The 24,625-nt window shown below is 42.4% G+C and overlaps 1 protein-coding gene across 1 annotated transcript in view; it reads right to left on the bottom strand.

Annotated features, from left to right (window-relative positions):
- Nucleotides 1-24,625, bottom strand: part of nlgn1 (neuroligin 1) — a 708,221-nt gene that overhangs the window by 538,685 nt on the left and 144,911 nt on the right. Inside the window, exon 4 of the mRNA XM_078563826.1 lies at nucleotides 2,957-3,016. Coding sequence (XP_078419952.1) covers nucleotides 2,957-3,016 — 60 coding nt within the window. The remainder of the gene's footprint in view (nucleotides 1-2,956; nucleotides 3,017-24,625) is intronic.

Raw genomic sequence — 24,625 nt, 5'->3', positions numbered from 1 at the left:
TAATTCACAAGCAGAATGCACTTATACATTACTTACAAAAGGGATTTCAATGATGCAATATGATAGCTATTTACTTTCAGTTAACTTTTCAAAAGGTTTCTTGTTCAAGGTTAGTTATGTCTATATGATGAAGACACCAGCTGAGTATCTGTTCATTTGATGACGGCTAACAAAAGTACACTGTACGACAAATATATGCAATTAAGCATTTAGTGTTATCCATTATTTAGATACAGATTAAAATAGAAGAAAGTTTATGTAATCAATTATTCCAAGGAGTGGAATTAAGACTGGATGTATAGGATTCATTTTATGCGCCTTACATCTACTAAATTGCTTTAAAGGCAAAAAAAAAATCAGAAATTGGTTCTGTTTTTGGATTTTTGTGCTCTGCTTTATGGGTGGAGTTTAATGCCATGAATAAGGAAAGCATTACTATATAATTTTGTGGCTGTAATGGCCCAGTTTTCATTACAGTGTGCAGCAAGACTATAGTGGCATTATAGTGATGGCTTTACAATTACTATTTTTTTTTAAAATAGCTATGGGAAAATATAAACAACAGCTTGCTTTTCTACAGTAAGCTTTGCATCAAAGAATAATTGCTTAACATGAAAAGATAAGAAAACAAACAAAGTGAACATTGGAGCAGAGAAGTGTATGAAAAATGAAGAAAGTTGAAGGATATCAAATGCACACTTAAGTAAAAGGTTTTGAGGAGTGTTTTAAACATAAAGGTGACAAGGCAGAAGAAACTGGTCTGGGAGTTCCTGGACAGAAATGTAATGGCTAAAGAAGTGGCCACCAATAGTGTAGTGGAACTCAAACAGAAACACAACATTAGAGAAGGGGCCATACAGGGATTTAAGGCAGGAGGATAAATTGTCATAATAATAAAAGCAAAAAATTCCGAATAAGAGTCGTATTGGGCTTGAAACGTTAACTCTGTTTCTCTTTCCACAGATGCTGCCAGGCCTGCTGAGTTTTTCCAGCACTTCCTGTTTTTATTTAGGATAAATCGCCAAATTAGCTGGGAGCATACAATGCAGGGATATGAATCCATAGGTAAGAATTCTGAAATGAGCTCACTGGTGCACAAATTGCTGCTGAGACGTAGAGAGAATGGGAGTGATGGTAGTATGAAAATTTACTGAGGATAGAGGCTGAAGAGTTTTGAATTGATTAAAGTTTGTAATAGGTTGAGGCATGAAAACCAACTGACGGGAGCATTAGATAAGTCAATCTTTACTGTGATGAAGTGATAATTTAGAGTTTTGCTGGTGGCAATGAAGAGGGCAGGAGGGACTGATGGAAAGAGTTAAGGGTAAAGGCAGACATGCACAGAGGTGGAAATAAGCAGTCTTGGTAATGGGTGTTGTGAGACAGGAAACTCTCAATTGGATGAAACAGTACACAAAGATTCCATTCTCCTCACTCAGTCTGAAGTGGCAGCTGGGAGGTTGATATAGCCAAGACCAGAGGCATACAGTTACTGGCGGAAATGTAAAAGAATTATTTTGTTTTTGCCTAATGTTGAAGAGAAGAAATTTTGGCTTATTGAGTTTTGATATCAGACAGGTATCTAGAGGATTTGGCAAGATACTTTGGAGAAAAATAACATTTAATTAAACTCGTTTATTTTGTTTATTTACATGGTCTGATTTATTATGGATTGTGGCCAGTTGATTGGTCTTCTGTGTGAGGGGTTTTGATCTGTAGATGCAGCCGTTTCTCTACCTTGATATTACTGCAGAGTTTTTGTGTTGGCATCAGGAACCACTGCACATGCGGCCAATGTGGGTCAAGTGCACATGCGCAACTGTTCCTAACGCACTTCCAGTTGGCGGAAGTAGTTACAATGATTGTGAAAAGGGAAAATCAAGAACAGACTTCCGAGGTACAACAGAGGTGATTATGCAGGTAAGGAAGAAACCATTAGAGGGAATGTATCATCCACATTGTGACAGTTATGAGGGAACCAGGAGAGAGCAGTGCCTTAAAGCTGGATGACAAAGGAAGGTTTTTATTACTTCAAGGTATCTCGCTTGAATGGCCATTCACACGGGAGTCCTGACAGTGGCAATGCTTTTTTAATCATGTGGACCATCGCAACTGAAACATAACATCAGGTTTAACTGTAGCAAAACCTGTACAATAAACTTGTGCGATACGTGATCTACATAGTGATGCTGACTTTAATGTATATGTGCTATGTAGGAGCATGATGCTAGAAGCCAGAACTACAATTAAATTGGAAATTACATATCTGAAAGCTATTGCAAAGAAAGAACTTATTATATTAACGCCATGGCACAAAATATATACTTCTTAGTGTTACACAAGAAATACATATAACATTGGTCCTTTTCCAAATACACACTCCAAACTCTCCAAAAATACTGTATAAATGCAAAAACCTTTGCTTGAGAAGCATTTAAATTTGAAACTATTAGGCCTTTGTGAAGAACAATGCTGCACAGATATATTAATTAATAACATTTATAAGTGGCTGTGACATAACTTAAGGAAAGACCAAATGCACCTGGTTTGCTTTTTGGTACCTGCAAAACGCAAATAATTTGAAGGCATGCATTAATGCTAATAGAAGGATAATATTTCTTTAATACATTAAGTCATATGATTTTTGAGCTGATACCATGTTGAAAACACCTACATTTATGTCAACATAAATGTGAGCTTAAAAAAGATTGTTTTAATAATGCTTTGTGGAGGCATTTTCTCTCTAACTTGCTACATTCAAGTATTGTGGAAGAATGATCTTAAAAGCATTCAAGTTAAAAAATGATAAAATGTCAATAATAAACAATAAGACAAAAAGACGGAAAACTAAGTGCTAAAAATCTGCACTTCAAAAATGCATTAAAAATGTATTTTAGGAGGGACGAAAAATTTAGACGGTCATTGTCATGCATATTGGTTTGGCGGCAAAAAATACCTTCATCTTCTGCGCCATCATTATCACCTAAATCATCAGCCTGTTTCTTTGCAAGGGGACCTAGGATTAAAAATGAAGAAAATGGAGGAAAAAAGAGAATTCAAGAACATACATGACTTCAGAAAATCTAGAAAATATCGTTTTAAAACATTTCTTGAAAAATTGAAATGTAAAATGCATTTGTTTAAAAAAAGAAACAGCACAAAGTATCTAAAAATGCATAAAAAGATAAAAATGCTAAAACACATTTCATATTTAAGAAGCTTTGAGTTACAGCCTAAGCTTTTCAATCATGTATAGAAAGAATTATGTACCAATTACAAAAAGTAACACTGTAGCAGTATACCCACCATTTCAAGAGAAGACCAAAAACTTAAAACTCCTTTGTTAATAATTAAACTGATCAACCCATTACACAGGTTGCAATATCAAAAGTGCCAAATCTCTTTTACATTGGAAAATATTTTCCAGAGATCTCATTCAGAAAATAATGTATTTTGCTCTTGAATAACTTTTGAATGCAGATCTTAAAATACAAAAATGCTGCAAAAATTTCTGTTTCTAGAGATAAAAAAATGTGGGACACAATGCAAAGAAGGGCTTTTAAAGTCATCAACTTGAATGAATCCTGATTTTGGTTGGCAAACATCATAAGTGAACTTGGGCAGGAATCTTTTTCAATGTCATTATCCACATTTGACATACCCTAAAATATTGTTTCCTTTACATTTTACTGCACCATAAACTTACACTGCAACAATTCTGATTTAACTTAGGAGTGGAATAACTGGAAAATTTTACATACTGTAAAAATACAAGGAGGTAATATATTAGTATAGACCTAGTATTTATAACTGTCAACCAAAATTCTTAAAACAAAATAATTTATACACCTTCTAGAGGTATACAAGGTATCAGCATTTAAATGAGATAACAATTCCTAATTATATAGCATATGAGTCGAGTATCACGAACAGTAGCTGTCCATCTGAATTTTTAAATCATGATGGCTCATTTAACAAGTAGTATATATTTTTAGATCATAGATATGTACCATAATGTACACCATAATGTTTTTAATTTTATCCTTTTACTTCAGTATTTCTAAGATGAAGTCTACTTAACAGATTGAGTAGCACGAAGTTAAAACTTACGACGGAAACTCATTTCTTACTGCAGAAGTGCACACATTTTGTGATATTTGGAGATACAAGAAAAACGTTTATAAACTTTTAACAGCCAGAACAGGACATTACTAACAAGCATTTCAGTGTCATGCAAGATCTAATGGGAACAATCACAGGTGTACAGAATTGCAATACAGTAACACCAGTCTTACGCAAAATTCTTCTAACCACAAAGAACTTAACTGCTCATGCTGGGCAAGTGTCAATGGTTTCTGCATGCATTGAAAAGTAGCACAAATAGGAACAATGAACATGGATGGTAAGATCATACGACGAGCACAAATCTTAAAGACTCAGGCCATGAATTTTGTATTTTCTTCTTGACAAAGCTTTTTACAGATTTTTAATTTGTTGTGATTCTTACATGGTACCCGTAAGCAAAGTACAACATTGTTATCCTTTGCCTCCCTTTTTGTCAAAATAATTTTACAAACAATTAATTTGAGTGCGTGGAAACGTTTAAAAGAATGATTACATGCAACAAGTTCAACATCCTGAAGAAATATGATCACTTTTTTAAGTGCCATGTGCAGTGGCTCAAATGATCGTATTACCTAACAGCAATATTTTCTGTCAAATAAACAATTTTGATATTTTTCACAATACAAAAGTTAAAGCAATCAATATTCTTCATACAACAAATAAAAAATAACATATCTTGCTGATGATTTTAAATAAGGTAAATGATGAAAACTGCTTAAAACTAGGGGCAGGACATAGTCAGAAAATGCTTTGGACATTACAACACAAGTGTACAACACAAGTGACCAGCCTATCATTTTTTTCCAAAGGCTTCTTAGGAGTACAGTTGAAAGTTCAGGCTGTTCTATCTTATTTCCAAGTATTCAAGATTCTGTACTTCAAAATAAAAATCTGATCTCAACTCTGCAGTGGGCTGGCTGAGAGTTGAGGATATATTTCCAAAGGTTCAGCAGTGGAGGTGGGGGGCTGGGGGGTGGGAATGCATCACCTGCAAACTTCTAAGGCCTTCCTAGCACTTTCTTGAATTTAAAATCACAGTTGACTTCCTGAAGGAATACATTAGTGCTGTTAATACCTGTACAATTGAAAGTTCAATCCTGATAATGCAAACAACTTCATATTTTTGCATAAGTATTTAAGATATCAAAATTTTGAGTACTGTACGTAAAATAATTTTCAGCTTGACTTACTCTGCAGCCAGATTAAAATGCATCTATGATTTTTACACAATCCTGCCAGTCCACATGATACCTGGCATTACATTTATTAGGTTCCAATCCTGCCTCATTTAACAAGTTATTTTTTCCCCTTTCAGTCTTTAGTTATGTTACTGCTATTAATTATCAACAGCTCAGCAATATATCTGACATTCAATGGCCCAGATATTCCGGTCAGCTTCGGAGAGGGAGCATCCAACACTGACTGCGATTTATCTGCCCATGCACTCACTATTTTACACTGCACCTTCCCATGCAGGCTCCAGCACAGAAGAACACAGTCGGGCAGCCAAGCAGTGAGTGTAATTCCAGCGCAGCGCATCTCATGATAAACTGAAGTCATGTCCCTTAAGATCCATCTTTAGTTGAATGACTTACATTGTTTTGTTTAAATGGAGATGTCAACACTAACACTGCACAGCCTCCCCTCACTGACAGTGTTAATATCCTTCAACCCTGCAACGATGCTCAAACTCCACTACACCACCACCCCCCACCGATAATGCTCAAATCCCTCTCTCACCCCCCCCAACTCTGTTCACCCCCTCCCTCACTTCCTAACAACATTCACATCCTCCCTCATCCATGACAATGTTCACCTCCCAACAGTGTTCACCCCCCTCGCTCACCTCCTAACAGTGTTCATCCCTCCCTCTCCCTCACCCCATGAAAATGCCCCCATTCCCCGAACCCCCACCTTACCTCTGCACTCCCTGACAATACTGACTCTACCAACATTGGCCAGACAGGAGCCAGGGATTCTGGAAGGTGAGTGGGGAGAAGGGGATGTGAGAGAGGATTAGCACGGTCTGGGTTGGGGGGGGGGGGGGGGGGGGGGTTGGGGTGAGCCGGGAGGGAGATGAACATTATAAACACAGAAAATGCTGGAAAAACTCCGCAGTCTGGCAGCATCTGTGAAGAGAGAAACAGAGTTAACGTTTCAAGTCCATATGAAGAAGTCATATGGATTCGAAATGTTAACTCTGTTTCTCTCCCCACAGATACTGTCAGACCTGCTGAGTTTTTCCAGCATTTTCTGTTTTTATTTCAGCTTTCCAGCATCCGCAGTGTTTTGTTTTTATATGGGAGGTGAACATTGCCTGGGGTGCTGTGAGTGCTTTGACAACTCCAGCTAATTTACTTATAGTTACACCGCTCAGCAGGCATTACACCTGCTAGGAAAAGCTCCAAGTAAATCCATGTAAAAACTAGGGTGAGTATGGGGCAAACAGCCCAAGTCTCTGTGATTCTGGCCATCTGATCCCACTGTCGTAGGAATTTTGGAGCAGTCTGGGGAAAGTAAAACTGGCAATTGGAAGTGTAAACTTCCGACGTAAGTACCACGGATGTGCACGCCAGGGTTTCCTCTGGGTCCCGAGGTGCATCAGCGAGGCAAGTTGAATCAGAGGCCTCTCCCTGCATTGGAAGATTTGGGCCAATTTTCCTGTTGCACAGAATGCCGCACAGACATCATAATATCTGCCCTTTCTCTTTCAGGGGTGCTTTAGACTAGAATTACTGGGATTGCTCCTGAATCCACCCCAAAGTTCAACAACATTTAAGGTGGTGGGCAAAAAAAACCCACCATCCACATTAGACTGCCCACTGTGGTGGATCAATGTTCATGGGATGCAGCTATTGCTGGCAAAGCTAGCATTTATTCCCATCTCTAGCTCTCCTTGAGAAGTTGGTGGTGAGCCACCTTCTTGAACTGCTGCAGTTCACATGGACTTTTTCAATAACCACATCACAATTAATTATGATGCTGTGTTTTTCACCAAACCACCTGGTTAATATATTCTCAACATCATCGTATTTTGCAGTTTTGTTTCCCTTATCTGCCAGTATGCGTGATCCAGCTTTGTTCCCGGCCTTTGTGTATTTGGCAGATTTCCACCAGCAATGAAGGCTGTTATGCTTCACAGACTTCTGTGGCAAATTTCTAGGCAGATTTCTCTTCTGGAGTTTACATTCTGAATAGCTTTGATTGCTGGAGTGTTATCCTGAAGCATTCTCAACTGTTTATCCGTGGTGCTGTTAAGGAGGGAGTTGTAGAATTTTGACCCAGTGGTAATATATTTCCAAGTAAAGATGGTATGTGACTTTGCAGGTGGTGGTGTTCCCAAACGCCTTCTGCCCTTCTTCTTCTAGGTGGTAGAGGGTATGAGTTTGGCAGGTGCTGTTGAAGGAGGTTTGGTGAATTACTGCAGTAAATCTTGCAGATGGTACTCACTACTGCCTCTGTGTGCCTCAGGTGAAGGATTCGATTGAATCTGCCTCCACCACACTCTCAGGCAATGCAATCCACTTCTAAAAACTCACTGCATAAAAAGGTTTTTCATGTCGCTGTTGCTTCTTTTATTAGTCATCTTAAATCAATGTCCTCTGGTTCTCTACCCTTCCACCAAAAGGAACTGTTTCTGCCTATCTACTCTGTCCAAACCCCTCATGATTTTGAACACCTCTATCAAACCTCCTCTTAATCTTCTTTTCTCTAAGGCAACAGCCCCAGCTTCTCCAATCTATCCACATAGCCGAAATTCCTCATCCTTAGAATTATTCTTGTAAATCTTTTCTGCACCCTCTCTAATGCCTTCATATCCTTCCTAAAGTCTAGTGCCCAGAACTGGACACAATACTTCAGTTGAGGCCAAACCAATGCGCAGGGTCATCATAATTTCCTTCCTGTTGTCCTGTCTGCCCAATTTTTAAAGCCCAGGGCTCCGTATGCTTTATTAACTGATTTCTCAATTGACCCTACCACCTTCAATGATTTGTATCCCTTATTTTATATTGCCTCTTCTTGTTCTTCCACCAAAATTAATCATTTTACAATTCTCTGCATTAAATTTCTTTTGCTGTCCACCCATTCTACCAGCCTATGTCCTTTTCACAGAATCACAGAATCACACAGTGCAGAAGAGGCCCTTCGGCCCATCGAGTCTGCACCAACACGTGAGAAACACCTGACCTACCTACCTAATCCCATCTACCAGCACTTGGCCCAAAGCCTTGAATGTTATGACGTGCCAAGTGCTCATCCAGGTACTTTTTAAAGGATGTGAGGCAACCCGCCTCCACCACCCTCCCAGGCAGCACATTCCAGACCGTCACCACTCTCTGGGTAAAAAAGTTTTTCCTCACATCCCCCCTAAACCTCCTGCCCCTCACCTTGAACTTGTGTCCTCTCGTGACTGACCCTTCAACTAAGGGGAACAGCTGCTCCCTATCCACCCTGTCCATGCCCCTCATAATCTTGTACACCTCGATCAGGTCGCCCCTCAGTCTTCTCTACTCCAGCGAAACAACCCAAGTCTATCCAAACTCTCTTCATGACTTAAATGCTTCATCTCAGGCAACATCCTGGCGAATCTCCTCTGCAACCCTTCCAGTGCAATTACATCCTTCCTATAACATGGCAACCAGAACTGCACACAGTACTCCAGCTGTGGCCTCACCAAGGTTCTATCCAACTCCAACATGACCTCCCTACTTTTGTAATCTATGCCTCGATTGATAAAGGCAAGTGTCCCATATGCCTTTTTCATTACCCCACTAACATGCCCCTCCGCCTTCAGAGATCTATGGACACACACGACAAAGTCCCTTTGTTCCTCAGAACCTCCTAGTGTCATGCCATTCATTGAATTCTTCCTTGTCAAATTACTCCTTCCAAAGTGTATCACCTCACACTTTTCAGGGTTAAATTCCATCTGCCACTTATCTGCCCATTTGACCATCCCGTCTATATCTTCCTTGGCACCAGATACTCAACCTCACTGTTAACCACCCGGCCAATCTTTGTGTCATCTCCAAGCTTTCTAATCCTACCCCCCACATAGTCATCTATGTATTTTATATAAATGACAAATAATAGGGGACCCAGCACAGATCCCTGTGGTACGCCACTGGACACTGGCTTACAGTCACTAAAGCAGCCTTCTGTCATCACCCTCTGTCTCCTATAACTAAGCCAATTTTGAATCCACCTTATCAAATTACCCTGTATCCCATGTGCATTTGCCTTCTTTATAAGTCTCCCATGTGGGACCTTGTCAAAGGCTTTGCTGAAATCCATATAAACTACATCAAATGCACTACCCTCATCTACACACCTGGTCACCTCCTCAAAAAATTCAATCAAATTTATTAGGCATGGCCTCCCTCTGACAAAGCAATACTGACTATCCCTGATCAAACCTTGCCTCTCCAAGTGGAGATAGATTCTCTCCTTCAGAACTTTCTCCAATAGTTTCCCTACCACTGACGTGAGACTCACTGGTCTGTAGTTCCCTGGCTTATCTCCACAACCCTTCTTAAATAGCGAAACCACATTAGCTGTTCGCCAGTCCTCTGGCACCTCCCCCGTGGCCAGAGAGGAATTCAAAATTTGGGTCAGAGCCCCTGCGATCTCCTCCCTTGCCTTCCTCAGCAATCTGCGACACAAATCATCCGGACCTGGAGATTTGTCCACTTTTAAGCCTGCCAACACCTCCAATACCTTGTCACTCCCTCTATCAATTTGCTCAAGAACCTCGCAGTCTCTCTCCCTGAGTTCCATACCTTCATCCTCATTCTCTTGGGTGAAGACGGATGTGAAGTATTCGTTCAACACTCTACCAATGTCCTCTGGCTCCACCCATAGATTGCCCCCTTGGTCCCCAATGGGCCCGACTCTTTTTTTGAAGTTTAACACTACCCTACTCACAGTTCACAATACTTCCAAGTTTTGTATCATCTGCAAATTTTTAAATTGTGCCCTGTACCCAAGTCGAGTTTATTAAGATATATCAAGAAAAGCTGAGGTCCTAGCACCAATCCCTAGGGAACCCTACTATACTTTCCTCCAGCCAGAAAAACAGCCATTCATCACTTCACCACTACTCTGTTTCCTGTCTCACAAACAATTTTGCATCTATAATGCTACAGTCCTGTTTTTGCCATGGGTTCTAACTTTGCTGACAAACCCGTTATGCGGCACTTCATCAAATGCCATTTGGAACTCGATGGACATATTCATTCACAGGATGTCGGCTTCGCTGGCTGGGCCATCATTTATTGACCATCCCTTGTTGCCCTTGTGAAGGTGGTGGTGAGCTGCCTTCTTGAACTGCTGCAGTCCATGTGGTGTAGGTACACCCACTGTGCTGTTAGGAAGGGAGTTCCAGGATTTTGACCCAGTAATATATGTCCAAGTCAGGTTGGTGAGTGACTTGGAGAGGAAATTCCAGGTGGTGGCATTCCCATCTATCTGCTGCCCTTGTCCTTCTAAAGGGTAGTGGTTGTGGGTTTGGAAGGTGCTGTCGAAGGAACCTTCGTGAATTCCTGCAGTGCATCTTGTAGATGGTACACACTGCTACTACTGTGCGTCGGTGGTGGAGGGAGTGAATGTTTGTGGATGTGGTGGCAAAGAAGCAGGCTGCTTTGACCTGGATGATATCGAGCTTCTTGAGTGTTGTGGGAGCTGCACTTATCCAGGCAACCACATTACTGTCATCATGCCTCTGTTACCACATTAAAAAAAATTCAAGCAAGTTAAACACAATTTTCCCTTAAATTTATGATGCTTTTTCTTAATTATTCCACATTTGCCCAAGTGACTGTTACTTTCGTCCTGAATTATCACTCAGAATTTTCCATTTACTAGACCAAGTGCGGTGGCGGGCAGTTTCGGTGGCACCCATCCCGCTGGCCAGAATGGCGGAAACTTGCACCCAATTCCACGCTTGGAGGCTCATTAAATATGCACAGGTGAGTATCTGTCTGAATCACCTGGTGTGTCGGGAGCGGATTCATCCACCCGCAGCAAGTTGTCGGGGTTGAAGGTCCGGTCACCACATTCAAATGCCTGTCAAACATATAATCTCGCTCTCTCCAGCCCACCTGTCTTCAGGACACATGCAGAGATGGCTTCTAGCCACAAGAAGGAGGCTGAAAGCCTCAAGAAGGCAACGTCCCGCTTCACCCACCAGGCTCTCCCGGCCTTGATCAGAGGAGTGCGGGCACGGGGGCATGTCCTGTATTCCAGGGATGGCTTCAGGAAGCACACCAGCCTTACCTTTCCAGCCTGGGAGGCTGTCGCAGAGTAGGTCAGCACGGCTGTCAACAGTGCCCGAAATGCCATCCCTTGCAGGAAGAGGATGAATGATCTCATCCGCTTCACCAGGGCAAGCCATCCTTCAATTCCATCCAGTATCAAACTCTCACCATGGCATCATGCAATCAAATGGCTATTCTCTTCAGGGATCTCACACAATTAGCGGGGGACACATATCAACGCTTATTCTCTCACTGAAACTTTTATATCACCACCATCCTATCTACCATGTTGCTCACGCTCCATTCTCTGGCCCTTCTGGGGAGGGCTCACCACACACAGGGGACATGCATCTCACCCAAACTCTGCTCTATCCCTTCTCAACACATGTCTTTGTTTCTTCTTCATACAGGCCAAGCTGGCACACAACAGGCGTGGAAGATCGCAGACTGGGGGAAGGACAGCCGACATCATTGCCCTCACTGAGTTTGAGGAGGCTGCAGCTGGGCTGGCTGGGGAGGACAGGAATCACTCCTGTGGGGAAGGGGAGATTGGCCTATCCCAGCAACCTAATATGTATCACAGCTCCACCACTTCATCAAATCCTGACAATCACAGTGACTCACATGCAGTCTTATAGAGCTCATGCTCATTAACTGGGTCTCTATTTTCTAGACACCAGCAGATCAATGCTCACAAGCCAGTCGAGCACCAGTTAGAGCCCCCAGACCACATCTGAAGAGGAAGCTCTGGAAGAACCGTCATGGCACTCACATTCACCCTCCACCAGTTCAGAGAGACACATGTCAGTGGGGCACAGCTCTAGATTAGGCACAGACTCACTTTCTGGATAACACCTTACTGACACGTCCCTGCAGCAGTAGGAGGCAGGGACAACCCAGGTCTCTGGCGCTCGGAGGGCTGCTGGAGACCAGCCACCCGCTCAGTCTGAGTCAGATGATGGGCCTCTGGAAGTGGCTGCCAACTCAATGCTGCAGATGGAACGACAGGCAGCGGAACATCAGACTACAGTGGGTTTGGACAACAGTCACTCAGCAGACTACAGCGAATGATAGAGGAGACAGTCCACATTCTGCCTGATGTTGTGGCTCCGACATGCAAATGCCTCAAGGTCACCATGGGAAGATTGGTGACCACCATGAAGACCTTGGTCCAGCAGGTCATTCCGGATTTGTACAAGGCCCTGCACTCCACGGCCACACACAAGATGTAGGCGACATGGGGACAAGGCACCTTGACCTCGCTCCAGGTGCACCATGTCTTGCAGGAGTCAGGGTGGGGCCCTCGGGCACCCACAGGGAGGAGCAGTGTCATCCAGACACCTTGGGGGCCTCCTCTCAAGACACTCCATGGGTGTTAATCTGCTCATAGCCTCCTCTGTCTGTGACCCCATCCACTCCAGCCGCTCAGGCCATCGAGGGCACTTCTGCCCGAGCTGGTGACCCTTATCAAGCCGGGGCCCTCCAGGTCTCGGGCCACTTGAGGATATCCGCCAAGGTCATCGCAGACATCAGGATATAGCAGTCAGCAAGCTACATCCGCTTCTGCTGCAGATGTCAGGGCTGCATCCAGGTGTAGGGGTAGGGTTAGGAAATTTAAGAAAAACTGATGTCACTTTTGGATCACGGGTGTGCTATACATGTAAAGAAATTGCACTTTTGTGAATACATTTGATGGTTATGTGAATGTTTTGGGTAACTGAATGCATTGTGATTTTCTACATTGGAATCCTCTTATGTCAAGGTTTAGCCATCCTCCCATTCAGTGATAGTGTCCCACTGTGAGATTAACATTCCTGTGATGTCAACCTCAGCGGAACCAGTATCCGCACCCTTGTGTGATGTCAGGGAGATGTGTTTAAATCTTTTTCTGAAGTGTGTGATCTAAGAGTTTCTAAGCCTTCTACCTCAAGGAACACCATTGAGTGAGGGCAACTCATCAGCATTGATATTCTAGTGACATTTGTGTCTCCTCAGTGGCAGTGGCAGATGACAAGACATGCATGGGAAGAGGAGATCCCTAGGCATGTCCACATCTCAGTCACAGCAGTGTTTGCACCATTAGATGGCAACGAAGGCTTTAAGTCTTCTCACGCATCACTCTTGTTCCTCAGTGGACTCTCAGTTCCCAGAGTGAACTCACTCATAGGGCACTATGGGCTAAAGCAGAGATCATGGCCTGGTAATTCATGAGGCCAGAACGTGCATGTGTGAATGCAGAACTCATTCTCGCTGCAAGTGGTTGGATATCCCCTGAGATGAAAGGGAGTGGCTTTGAGGGATAGGAGAGATGTGGCCATATGTCCCCACTTAACTTTAATCTTCCTGGAACCTGTCAGCAATTAACATATCATGGGCATGTCTCCCACATCTTCCTTCCTCCATGGCGTGATCATGCTCATACTGATCCTCAGCAGCCTCCTAAGGTCCCTGGGCTTCCAGATCTTCATCCTCCAATGAGTTCTCATTCTCCTCCTGTTCATCCTCTGGCAGGGGTTCACCTTCTTGCATAGCCAGATTGTGAAGGGCGCAACACACTGCAATGATGCGGGAAATCCTATTGGGAGTGTATTGTAGTGAGCCACCTGAATGGTCCAAGCATCTGAAGCACATCTTCAGAAGCCCTATGGTCCACCCTATAAGAGAGCATGTGGAGCTGGGAGCAGCACTGTACCTCTCCTCAGAAGGACTCGGAGGGTGACACACCGGTGTCGTTAGCCAGCGTTTCAGTGGGTACTCCTTATCCCCAAGCAACCATTCCTGCAGACGTAATGGCCTCTCGAAAATCTCAGGCACCTGTAATTCAGGATGTAGAAATTGTGGCAACTCTCAGGGTACTATCAAAAAAATGCAGCATATGCGTCCAACAATCACACACCAGTTGTACATTGATGGAATGATAATCCTTGCAGTTTATAAAGATTAGGAGTTGTTGCCATGGACCCCATATAGCTACATGGGTGCAGTCTATTGCACCCTGCGCTCTTGGGAAGCCTGAGATGGCGGCGAAGCAGGAGAATCTCACAGCTTGGCTATCTTCGTCCAGAGCAAATCTAACATAACGATTGGCCTTACTGTAAAGGGCATCTGTGACCTTCTTTATGCATCGACGTGTTGCGGACTGAGAGATACTGCACGGGTACCCTATTGAATCTTGGAAAGAACCAGAAGCAAAGAAATTTAGCACTGCGGTCACCTTCAAAGGCACTGGCAGGGGATACTCTCCAACTCCACGTGGTGTCAGGTCTTCACAAAGAACGTGGCATATGTGATGTACCAGAGTTTGGGACAAGTACGGACGGGCACAGCATTGCCTCTCACTCATTTGTAAATAGGAAACTCTTTTACAATAAACCCTATATCTGGCGATTCACCCCCGTTACCTGGATCTCTCCTCCAGACCCTCCTGTTCATGCTCTGGCTCCACTTAACCATGTCTCTCAGGTGTGCCCTCCTGCTGGAGCTGAGCACGGTGTCGCCTCTCCTCCTTCATCTCCTCTATTGCATTAGGACTCTGACAAAGGCATCATTAAGCCCTGGATCCATATGTGATTTTGCTTTCATAGTTTTTCCTGCCCTACCTGCATGGTGGCTGATCCTGTCTTGCCCTTGAGACAATAGCACACACATCGAGGTGACCAGGATGGTATCAGAGATATGTAACATAGAACATAGAAACTAGGAGCAGGAGTAGGCCATTTAGCCCTTCGAGCCTGTTCCACCATTCAATATGATCACAGCTGATCCTCTATCTTAATGCCATATTCCTGCTCTCTCTCCATGCCCCTTGATGCCCCTAATATCCAAAAAATTATCAATTTCTTTCTTGAATATACTCAGTGACCCAGCCTCCACAGTCTTCTGCGGTACAGAATTCCACAGGTTGACCATCCTCTGAGCGAAGAAACTTTTCCTCATCTCAGTCCTATGTGGCCTGCCCCGTGTCTTGAGACTGTGGCCCCTGGTTCTAGACTCCCCATCCTGGGGAAACATCCTCCCTGCATCTAGTCTGTCTAGCCCTGTTAGAATTTTATATGTTTCAATCAGATCCCCTCTCATTCTTCTAAACTCTAGTGAATACAGGCCCAGTCGAACCAATGTCTCCTCATATGACAGTCCTGCCATTCCTGGTATCGCCTAGTGAACCTTCGCTGTACTCCCTCCATAGCAAGTATATCCTTTCTTAGGTAGAGAGACCAAAACTGCATGCAGTACTCCAGGGGTGTCTCACCTTTGCCTTGTATAATCGCAGTAAGACATCCCTACTTCTGAACTCAAATCCTCATGCAATGAAGGCCAACATACCATTTGCCTTCCTAATTGCTTGTTGTACCTGCCTGTTTACTTTCATTGACTGGTGTACCAGGACACCCATATCTCTTTGTACATCCACATTTCCCAATATATCACCATTTAAATAATACTCTGCCTTTCTGTTCTTCACACCGAAATGTATAACTTCACATTTATCCACATTATACTGCATCTGCCATGTTTGCCCACACACACAACTTGTCTCAATCGCCCCGAAGCCTCCTTGCATCCTCCTCACAACTCACAGCCCTGCCTAATTTTGTATCATCCGCAAACTTGGAAATATTGCATTTGGTTTCCTCATCCAAGTTATTTATATATATCGTTAATAGTTGGGGCCCAAGCACTGATCCCTGTGGTACACCACTAGTCAGCGCCTGCCATTTGGAAAAAGACCCATTTATTCCCGCTGTTTCCGGTCTGTCAACTAATTCTCAATCCGTGCCAGTATGTTACTCCGATCTCATGTGCTTTAATTTTGCCCACTAGCCTCTTATGTGGGACCTTATCAAAAGCATTCTTGAAATCCAAATACACCACGTCCACTGATTCTCCCTTATCTATTCTACTAGTTATTTCCTCAAAAAACTCCAGTGGTAGTAGAACTCCCGTAACATCTTGCGTAGGATGCTAGGGTTTAATTGAGATGAGTGACCCAACCTAGCTCTGTGCTCCAATCTCTGATATTAATGACCAATCAGTTGCTCATGGTCAATGAGTGGATGCCCCTGCCCGTTAGGAATGTCAAATCTGGTGAACAGGTGACAGGCCTTCATTGATGGAATGTCATATATGATGCAGCTGTGCCTCCTTCACTATTGCCTGCATTCCCAAATTCTAAATTCCTATTTGTTACTCTTGAGATGCAGCAACTGTGATGTGAAGCCACTGAGTTCTGAGTAGCCCTTCAAACAGTGCTAATGACTTTCAGTGGCTTTCATTGCAAGGAGGTCTTCCTCCTTTCTTTCTAAGCAGACTCCTGTTCACTTTTACAGCAACAAGTTAGAGGGCAACTCCAGAAAGGCCCACTCATGTTCACCCTTCCCCCTCACTGCCATTCCACAGCCTTTCCTCCCCTTTGCCCCCCACCCCCCACCTCCCCACCATGTACGCCCTCCCCCGTCACTGCCATTCCACAGCCTTCCCTCCCCTTTGCCCCCTTGTGCTTGCCCTTCCCCCTCACTGCCATTCCACAGCCTTCCTACCCCATCGCCCACCTTCTGTTCATCGTCCCCACCCTTGCCTCACAGCCCACCCTCGGTTGAAGTGTTAGTTTTGAAAGTGGAGTTCTGCCTACCACTGCACAGTGATGTCCTTGTGAGCAACGGTCTCAGCCACCGGGAGCAGAAGATCCTGGCACTCCTCAACACCGGCCACAGTACTGTTCACTGTCTGAAAGTGGAGGCATGCATGAGTATCATAGCACAGTGGTGTTTTTCGGAACTATGCAGGCAAAGAGCAAGAACAGACCAACCCTACAGCTCTAGCAGTGTGGTGTTCATTGCAACAAGAACAGCGCAGTGCTGAGGCGTAGGCTCAGTATGAGGTAGGCTATGTATGTTGTACTCACCTCGAAGTTAAGTGCAAACTGAGGCCCAACTTGTGCATGCCACCCCTTTTCAAACTGGTTTGAGGCTGACGTAATTTCCCGCTGGCATGACGCACGATTTGACAAGATTCCGGCGAGCAGCTGTTTTAATGAGCATTCATGAGATGTTAATGAATGCAAATTGTGTTCACACCACTAGTTGGCAGGATAACCAACCCTCCAACCTGGCTTTCTGTAATATAGCAGTACCATGTAGATGGTGGAAAGGCTTTAGAACATCAGAAGATGAGATATTCACCACAGAATCTGGTCTGTTCTTCTAAACAAGTAGTTACTTGTCACCAAGTATTATGCACACTTTCGCTCAGTCCACAAGCATGACCCCGGATCTTCCTGTCGCCTGCCATTTCAATTCACCATCTTGTTTTCATGCCCACATTTCTGTCCTTGACCTGCTACAATGTTCCAGCGAAGCCCAAAACAAACTGAAGGAACACACCTCATCTTCCGATTAGGCACTTCACAGCCTTCTGGGCTTAACACTGAGTTTAACAACTTCAGAACATGAACTCAGTCCTCTATTTTGATATTTTTTTTCAACACCCTGTCCCAAGCGCCAGTCTGTAACTTGTTCTCATGTTTTGTTTTCAGAGAATGCTTGCCTTTGTTCTGTTAACTGACCTTTATGCCACTATTAACACCTTAGTCTTAGTATTTAACACTATCATTACCACCGCCTTTGTCTTGTGTTCATGACATCTCTGTCAAATCCCTGCTGAGCTCCTACCTATCCCTGACCTTTTATTTTGTCCACCTGCTTGATCCCCTCTCTTCAACAGTATAAAACTCATCACATATCTACTTCTCTTCAGCTCTGAAGAAGAATCATATGGACTAAAAACATTAACTTGGTTTCTCTCTCCACAGGTGCTGCCAGACCTACTGGGCAGAATCTTCTGTTCGGCGTGGGAAGCACGTAAAATGACGCGCGGTGACATCGGGCATGCGTCCAGATGTCACCGCACGTCATTCCGATCTTCAGTTCGGCGGACGTGCACCGGAGACAGCTGCGCACCCGCCAAACTATCAAAGGCCTGTTAATGCCATTAATGAACTAATTAAAGTACTTGTCAGGGCTGCCCGTCCAACCTTAAGGTTGGTTGCAGGCGAAGAACCCAGGCAGCCTTCGCATTTTTCATGGAACCTCATCCACGGCAGGAAGAGGTTTCATGAAGGGTTTATTGATTAAATAAAATGTTTTATGAAAATTCATAAACATGTCCCAGCTCATGTGACAATGTCACAAGAGGGGACATGTCTTATTAATTTTTTTTTCCATCTTTATGACTGAACTTAATCTCCTTGAGGCAGCTCCGTGCCTCAGAGAGGTTTCTGTACTCTTTCACACGCATGCGAAAAAGAGCACAGGCCCCGACTCTCCCTCCTCCCCCCGCCCGCACAGGTAGTGCTGAGCGCTTCTGGGTGCGCGTCACACTGGATGGGTCTTAATTGGCCCGCCCACATAAAATGGCGGCGCGCAGCCGATCGCGGTTGGCGATCAGCTCCGCGCCTGTTCCCAACCGGCTCGCCCGACGGGGAGAAAATTCTCCTCGCTGAGTTTTTCCAACATTTTCTGTTCTTTGTTACGTGGCTGGTCTAGTTAAGTTACTAGTCAATGGTGATCTCAAGTTGTTGATGGTGGGAGATTCTACCATGGTCATGCCCTTGAATGTCATTAGATATCAATAGACTAGATTATCTATTGTTGGGGATCATCATTGTCTGACATTGTGTGAGATGATGATGTTACTTGCCAGTTATCAGCCCAAGGCTGAAAATTGTGCTAGACTTGCTGCATGTGGGCTCAGACTACTTAATTATCTGATAACTTGCAAATGGGACTGAACACTGTGCAATCAACAACAAGTGTCCCCACTTCTGACCTTATGGTGGAGGGAAAGTCATTAATGAAGCATGGTTGGCCTTAGGACACTACCCTGAGGAACTCCTGCAGTGATGTCCTGGGGCAAAAATGATTGGTCTCCAATAAAGAATATTAAAGACCAGATATGAGAATAGAAATTCTTCAGCACCATTGCAACAGAATATGTGGCAGCCTCCATTTGTACCTAACCCTGATCTCTCCCCAAATCTAAAGAATGAGGCTATTTAAATAATCAAATGCCCATACCTGAAGCAGTGCAATAGGTTCATTCAACTCATGGGGCCAGGGGGACTTGGGATAGCACTCTGCTGCTTGAGAGAGGGGGGACTCTGAGACCCAGATGGGGCTGAAGACAACAACGTTTTCCTTTGAGAAAATAGTGGTCACTCATTTACTGGAGCTTTAATTATACAGAAGTAGGAATTACATTTCCCCAATGCAGACACAATTTACACTGACTGTGTAGGAATGTTTCTGAGAGACCCCGAGAACACTCCCCTTAACACATCCTCAAAGTTCTTCAACAACTTAATGTGACGGGCATTAAAAAGCACTGAAGACGGGATCATAATTGAACAGGCATCCTTAAACCACAAAGGTTTACAGCACAAGAGATAATTTAGCTCACCAAGTGCTGACTCTTTACTATAAGAATCCACAACTAATTATATAAACTTGTATCTTCCTCTGCTTCAAATATATTTTAATTTTCCCTTAAAAGATTAAATGGTCTCTTTCTCAACTGTTCCCTGTAGCAACACATTGTGTTACAACCACCTTCTATGTGAAGACATTTCCGGAACTTTCCTCTTCATTCTCTTGCATGAAATTTTGAAATATGAAGGTAAATGATACAAAGCTGTGTGTATTATAGGCGACTAAACAGTGGAGATGAGCTAACAGTGAAGATTTGCAGGTAATTTCATAGAACTGTGGAAGAACAATACGGTTGGTGATTGTAACTATCCCAAGATAGATTGGAATCAAAAGAAATGCAGGTGATCAAAGTGACTTTTTAGAATGCATCCAGGACTGCTTCCTAGATCAGTTTTTCTCTTGTCTAAAAAAATGCACTGACTGTTCACTACTGCAAAATGAAATGGAGGAAATAGCTGTTGCAAGGCTAGGAAAACAACTGAAAAATGTGACCACAATATAGTTAAATTCTATACAAGGGTAGAAAAGGATAATGAAGAATCGAAGGTAAATATGCTGGACTGGAAAAGGCAAAGTTTAGCAAGGTGAAAGGGGATCTGGCCCAAATTAACTGGGCAAAAACATTAGTTTAAGAGGGGCAGAGATCTTGCAGATCCAGATTCTGCACAAATTAAACTTCCCCTTCACCCCATCCCCACCCAAAACCACCATCAATTGTGTTCTTTAAGAGTTACGGAAAATTCCAAGGGGAGGGCCCACTATACGTGGTTAACTAAAAAAGTTAAAGACGGTATCAAATTTAATGAAAAAGCATATAATTACACAAAGATGGGTGGCAGGTCAGAACATTGGAAAGAATATAAAGAATAACAAAGAATGACATGAAGATTAATAAGGAGCGAACAATTAGAATATGAGAGAAAGCTAACTAGTAGTATAAAGACAGATAAGAGTTTCTATAGATATTTAAATAAGAAAAGAGTTAAGAAAATGAGTGTTGGTCCTATAGAATACGCATCTGGGGAATTGATAATGGAAGATAGGGAGATGGTGGACAAATTAAACAGGTATTTTGCTTCAGTCCTAACTATAGAAGACACAAGTAACATCCCAGGAATAGCTGTAAATCAGGAAATGGAAGGGAGGGAGGAACTCGGGAAAATTACAATCACCAAAGAAGTGGTATTGAGCAAATTTTTGAGGCTTTGGGCTGACAAATCCCCGGGTCCAGATGGACTTCACCCTAAGGTCTTGAAAGAAGTGGCTACTGAGATAGCTGATGCACTGGTTTTAATTTTCCAAAATTCTCTAGATTCGGGGAAGATTCCATTAGATTTGAAAATAGCACGTATAACTCTTTTATTCAAAAAGGGAGACAGAAAGCAGGAAACTACAGGCCAGTTAGCCTAACATCTGTCATAGGGAAAATGTTAGAAGCTATTATTAAAGATATTATAGCAGGACAGTTAGAAAAATTCAGGGTAATCAGGCAGAGTCAACATGGTTTTGTAAAAGGGAAATCATGCTTAACCAATTTATTGGAGTTCTTTGAAGGAGTCACATGTGCTGTGGATAAAGGGAAACTGGTGGATGTACTATACCTAGATTTCCAGAAGGCATTTGATAAAGTGCCACATCAAAGGTTATTGCAGAAAATAAAAGCTCATGGTGTAGGGGTAACATATTGGCATGGAGAGAAGATTAGCTAGCTAACAGGAAACAGAGAGTAGGCAGAAATGGGTCTTTTTCTGGTTGGCAGGATGTGACAAGTGGTGTGCCACAGGGATCAGTGCTAATGCCTCTACTTTTTACAATTTATATAAATGACATGGGCTAAGGGACCGATGGAATGGTTGCTAAATATGCTGATGACACAAAGGTAGATAGAAAAGTAAATTGTGAAGGAGGCTACAAAGTGACATAGATAGGTTAAGTGAGTGGGAAAAAATCTGGCAAATAGAGTATAATGTGGGCAAATGTGAAATCATTCATTTTGGCATGAAGAATAAAAAGAAAGCTCATTATCTAAATGGTGGGAGATTGCAGAGCTCTGAGATTCAGAGGAATCTTGGTGTCCTGGTGCATGAATCACAAAACGTTAGTATGCAGATACAGAAGGTAATTAGGAAAGCTAATAGAATGTTATCATCTATTGTGAGGGGAACTGATTACAAAAGTAGGGAGGTTACGCTTCATTTATACAGGATACTGGTGAGACCACATCTGGAGTATTGTGTACAGTACTGGTCTCCTTACTTAAAGAAAGATGTAAATGCAGTAGAAGCAGTTCAGAGAAGGTTTACTAGACTAATACGAGGAAAGGGCGGGTTGTCTTATGAGGAAAGGCTGGACAGGTTAGGCTTGTATCCACTGGAATTTAGAAGAGTAAGAGGTGACTTAATTGAAACCTTTAAGATCCTGAGGGGTCTTGACAGGGTGAACATGAGAGGATGTTTCCTCTTGTAGGAGAATCTAGAACTAGGGTTAATGTTTAAAAATAAGGGCTTGCTCATATAAGACAGTTGAGGAGAAACTTTTCTTATCAGAGGTTTGAGAGTCTTTGGAACTCTCTTCCTTAAAAGGTTACAGAATTTTTTTCAAAATGTTAAAATCACAAGAAACCTGAAACAAAAACTGAAAATGCTGGAAATACTCAGCAGGTCTGGCAGGATCTGTGGAAAGAGAAATAGAATTAACATTTCAAGTTCTGATAAAAAGTTACAGGCCTGAAACATTAACTCTGGCGCTCTCTCAACAGATGCGGCCAGACCTGCTGAGTATTTCCAGCATTTTCTGTTTTCATTATTCAGATTTCCTGTGATTTTAACATTTTGCACAAAATAATTAAATTAATTCCTAGAATAGAGTAAAATACTATCAAAGGGTATGTAGATAGGACAGATGCTGAAGCAGAGTCTTTGAATATTTTTAAGGAAAAGCTAGATAGATTCTTGATTAACAAGGGAGTGAGAGGTTATCGAGGGTAGGCAGGAATGTCGGGTTGAGGTTACATTCAGAATAGCCATGATCTTATTGAATGGTGGAGCAGGCTCGAGGGGCTGAATGGCCTACTCCTGCTCCTAGTTCATACGTTCGTATGTACAGTTACTGGAAATATTAAGGATGGGGGCTGGGATTGAGAAGTTATACTAACTGAATTCTTAACAAATGAAGGTTAGGAATAAATTCTGAATTAAGACAGATTAAGTCAAAAAAATTCTTGGCAAAATGCAACATTGAGGTCAGTTAGACAGCTACTATAAAGCAATTCAAAATGTTAAATCTCTACCAAGCACTGAGTTGGAATCTCAGGGCATTCCTGGGATGAAAAAAAGAAACATCCATACCAACACACTAAGGATGCTTTTCTGAAACTGAAGGATGGGATGGTGGGGAGAGGTTGCAGTGTTTATATTTGCCAGCAAACACAGGCATATTGATTAAGCCTCAAAGGGCTGATTGTCAGTGTTTTGCACTGATATTTGACATGTGTGTATAACTGATATGGAAGAGGGTATTCTTTATAATAGTATAAAATTTGTTCATAAGAAACTATATAAATAATGCAAACAGACTGACAACATGCAAATTTGCTTGCATAAATTAAATGATCTAAGAAACAGCAAATTGATTTTACGGTAGATAAATGTGGATTAATCCACACTGCATTATTAAATATGAAACATATACGAATAGATAGCCATTAACAAAATTGGAAAAAGATAAATGGATTGAGTGTAATAGTCCACTATTCACTAAAACAACTATGTGCATCAACTATTTTTCAGCACTTCAAAGATTTATATCATCAGTCTTCTTTTGTCCAGTGAAAACAAGTTGCGTTCTATAAGCTCTTCATAATTTTGCATTTTAATTCCCAGAAGTTTTGAACTACCAAAATCCTTTGAAAGGTGGAATGCCTAAAACTGCTCACAATGGTTCAATTTACTCTCATTATTGATTTAAGGTTCAAAAAACTTAGGGCGGAATTTTACGGCCCTTCCCATTGGCCGGATTTTTCAGTCCCACCGAAGCCATTGGACTTTTGAACGGCTCGCTGTATTTTATGACCACGCCCCCGACGGGGCCGTAAAGTTCTGCCTTTAGTTTCCTTTATGGCCATGATTAACAAATTCAATCGTTGTATGGTTTTCTCTCATTCTGGACTTTCATATATAAAGCTGTTAATGTTAACAATGCAGACAGACTGAATCAGTTTTAGAATGCACCATGTGGTTATTTGTTATGCCTATCTCTTGTCATATTTTGGTTTTATTATTGCTGCAGATAGTTATGAAGTTGGTAAAGAATAGAAGCAGAGCATCATGAATGTAATAAATTCAAGTAACTAGGACAACTCAAAACAAACTAAATCTCTACTTTCTGTGAACCAAAGCTGTTCTTTTCCTAAGTGATTTATTTGTACTCGCAATTTGTTCCCTTTTCCATCCAAAGTAATTTTGTGACATTAATATAATAAAAACAGAAAATGCTGGAAATACTCAGCAGGTCTGGCAGCACCTGTTGAGAGAGCACCAGAGTTATGTTTCAGGCCTGTAACCTTTTATCAGAACTTGAAATGTTAATTCTATTTCTCTTTCTCTTTCCACAGATCGCCTGAGTATTTCCAGTATTTTCAGTTTTTATTTCAGATTTCCTTGATTTTAACAATGTGAACAAAATAATTAAATGAATTGCTAGAATAGAGTAAAATACTATCAAAGGGTATGTAGACAGAACAGATGCTGATGCAGAGAGTTT

The sequence above is a fragment of the Cetorhinus maximus genome, chromosome 19 (assembly GCF_964194155.1).
Source record: "Cetorhinus maximus chromosome 19, sCetMax3.hap1.1, whole genome shotgun sequence".
Taxonomy (NCBI): domain Eukaryota; kingdom Metazoa; phylum Chordata; class Chondrichthyes; order Lamniformes; family Cetorhinidae; genus Cetorhinus; species Cetorhinus maximus.
This window is presented reverse-complemented; position numbering and strand designations above follow the sequence as displayed.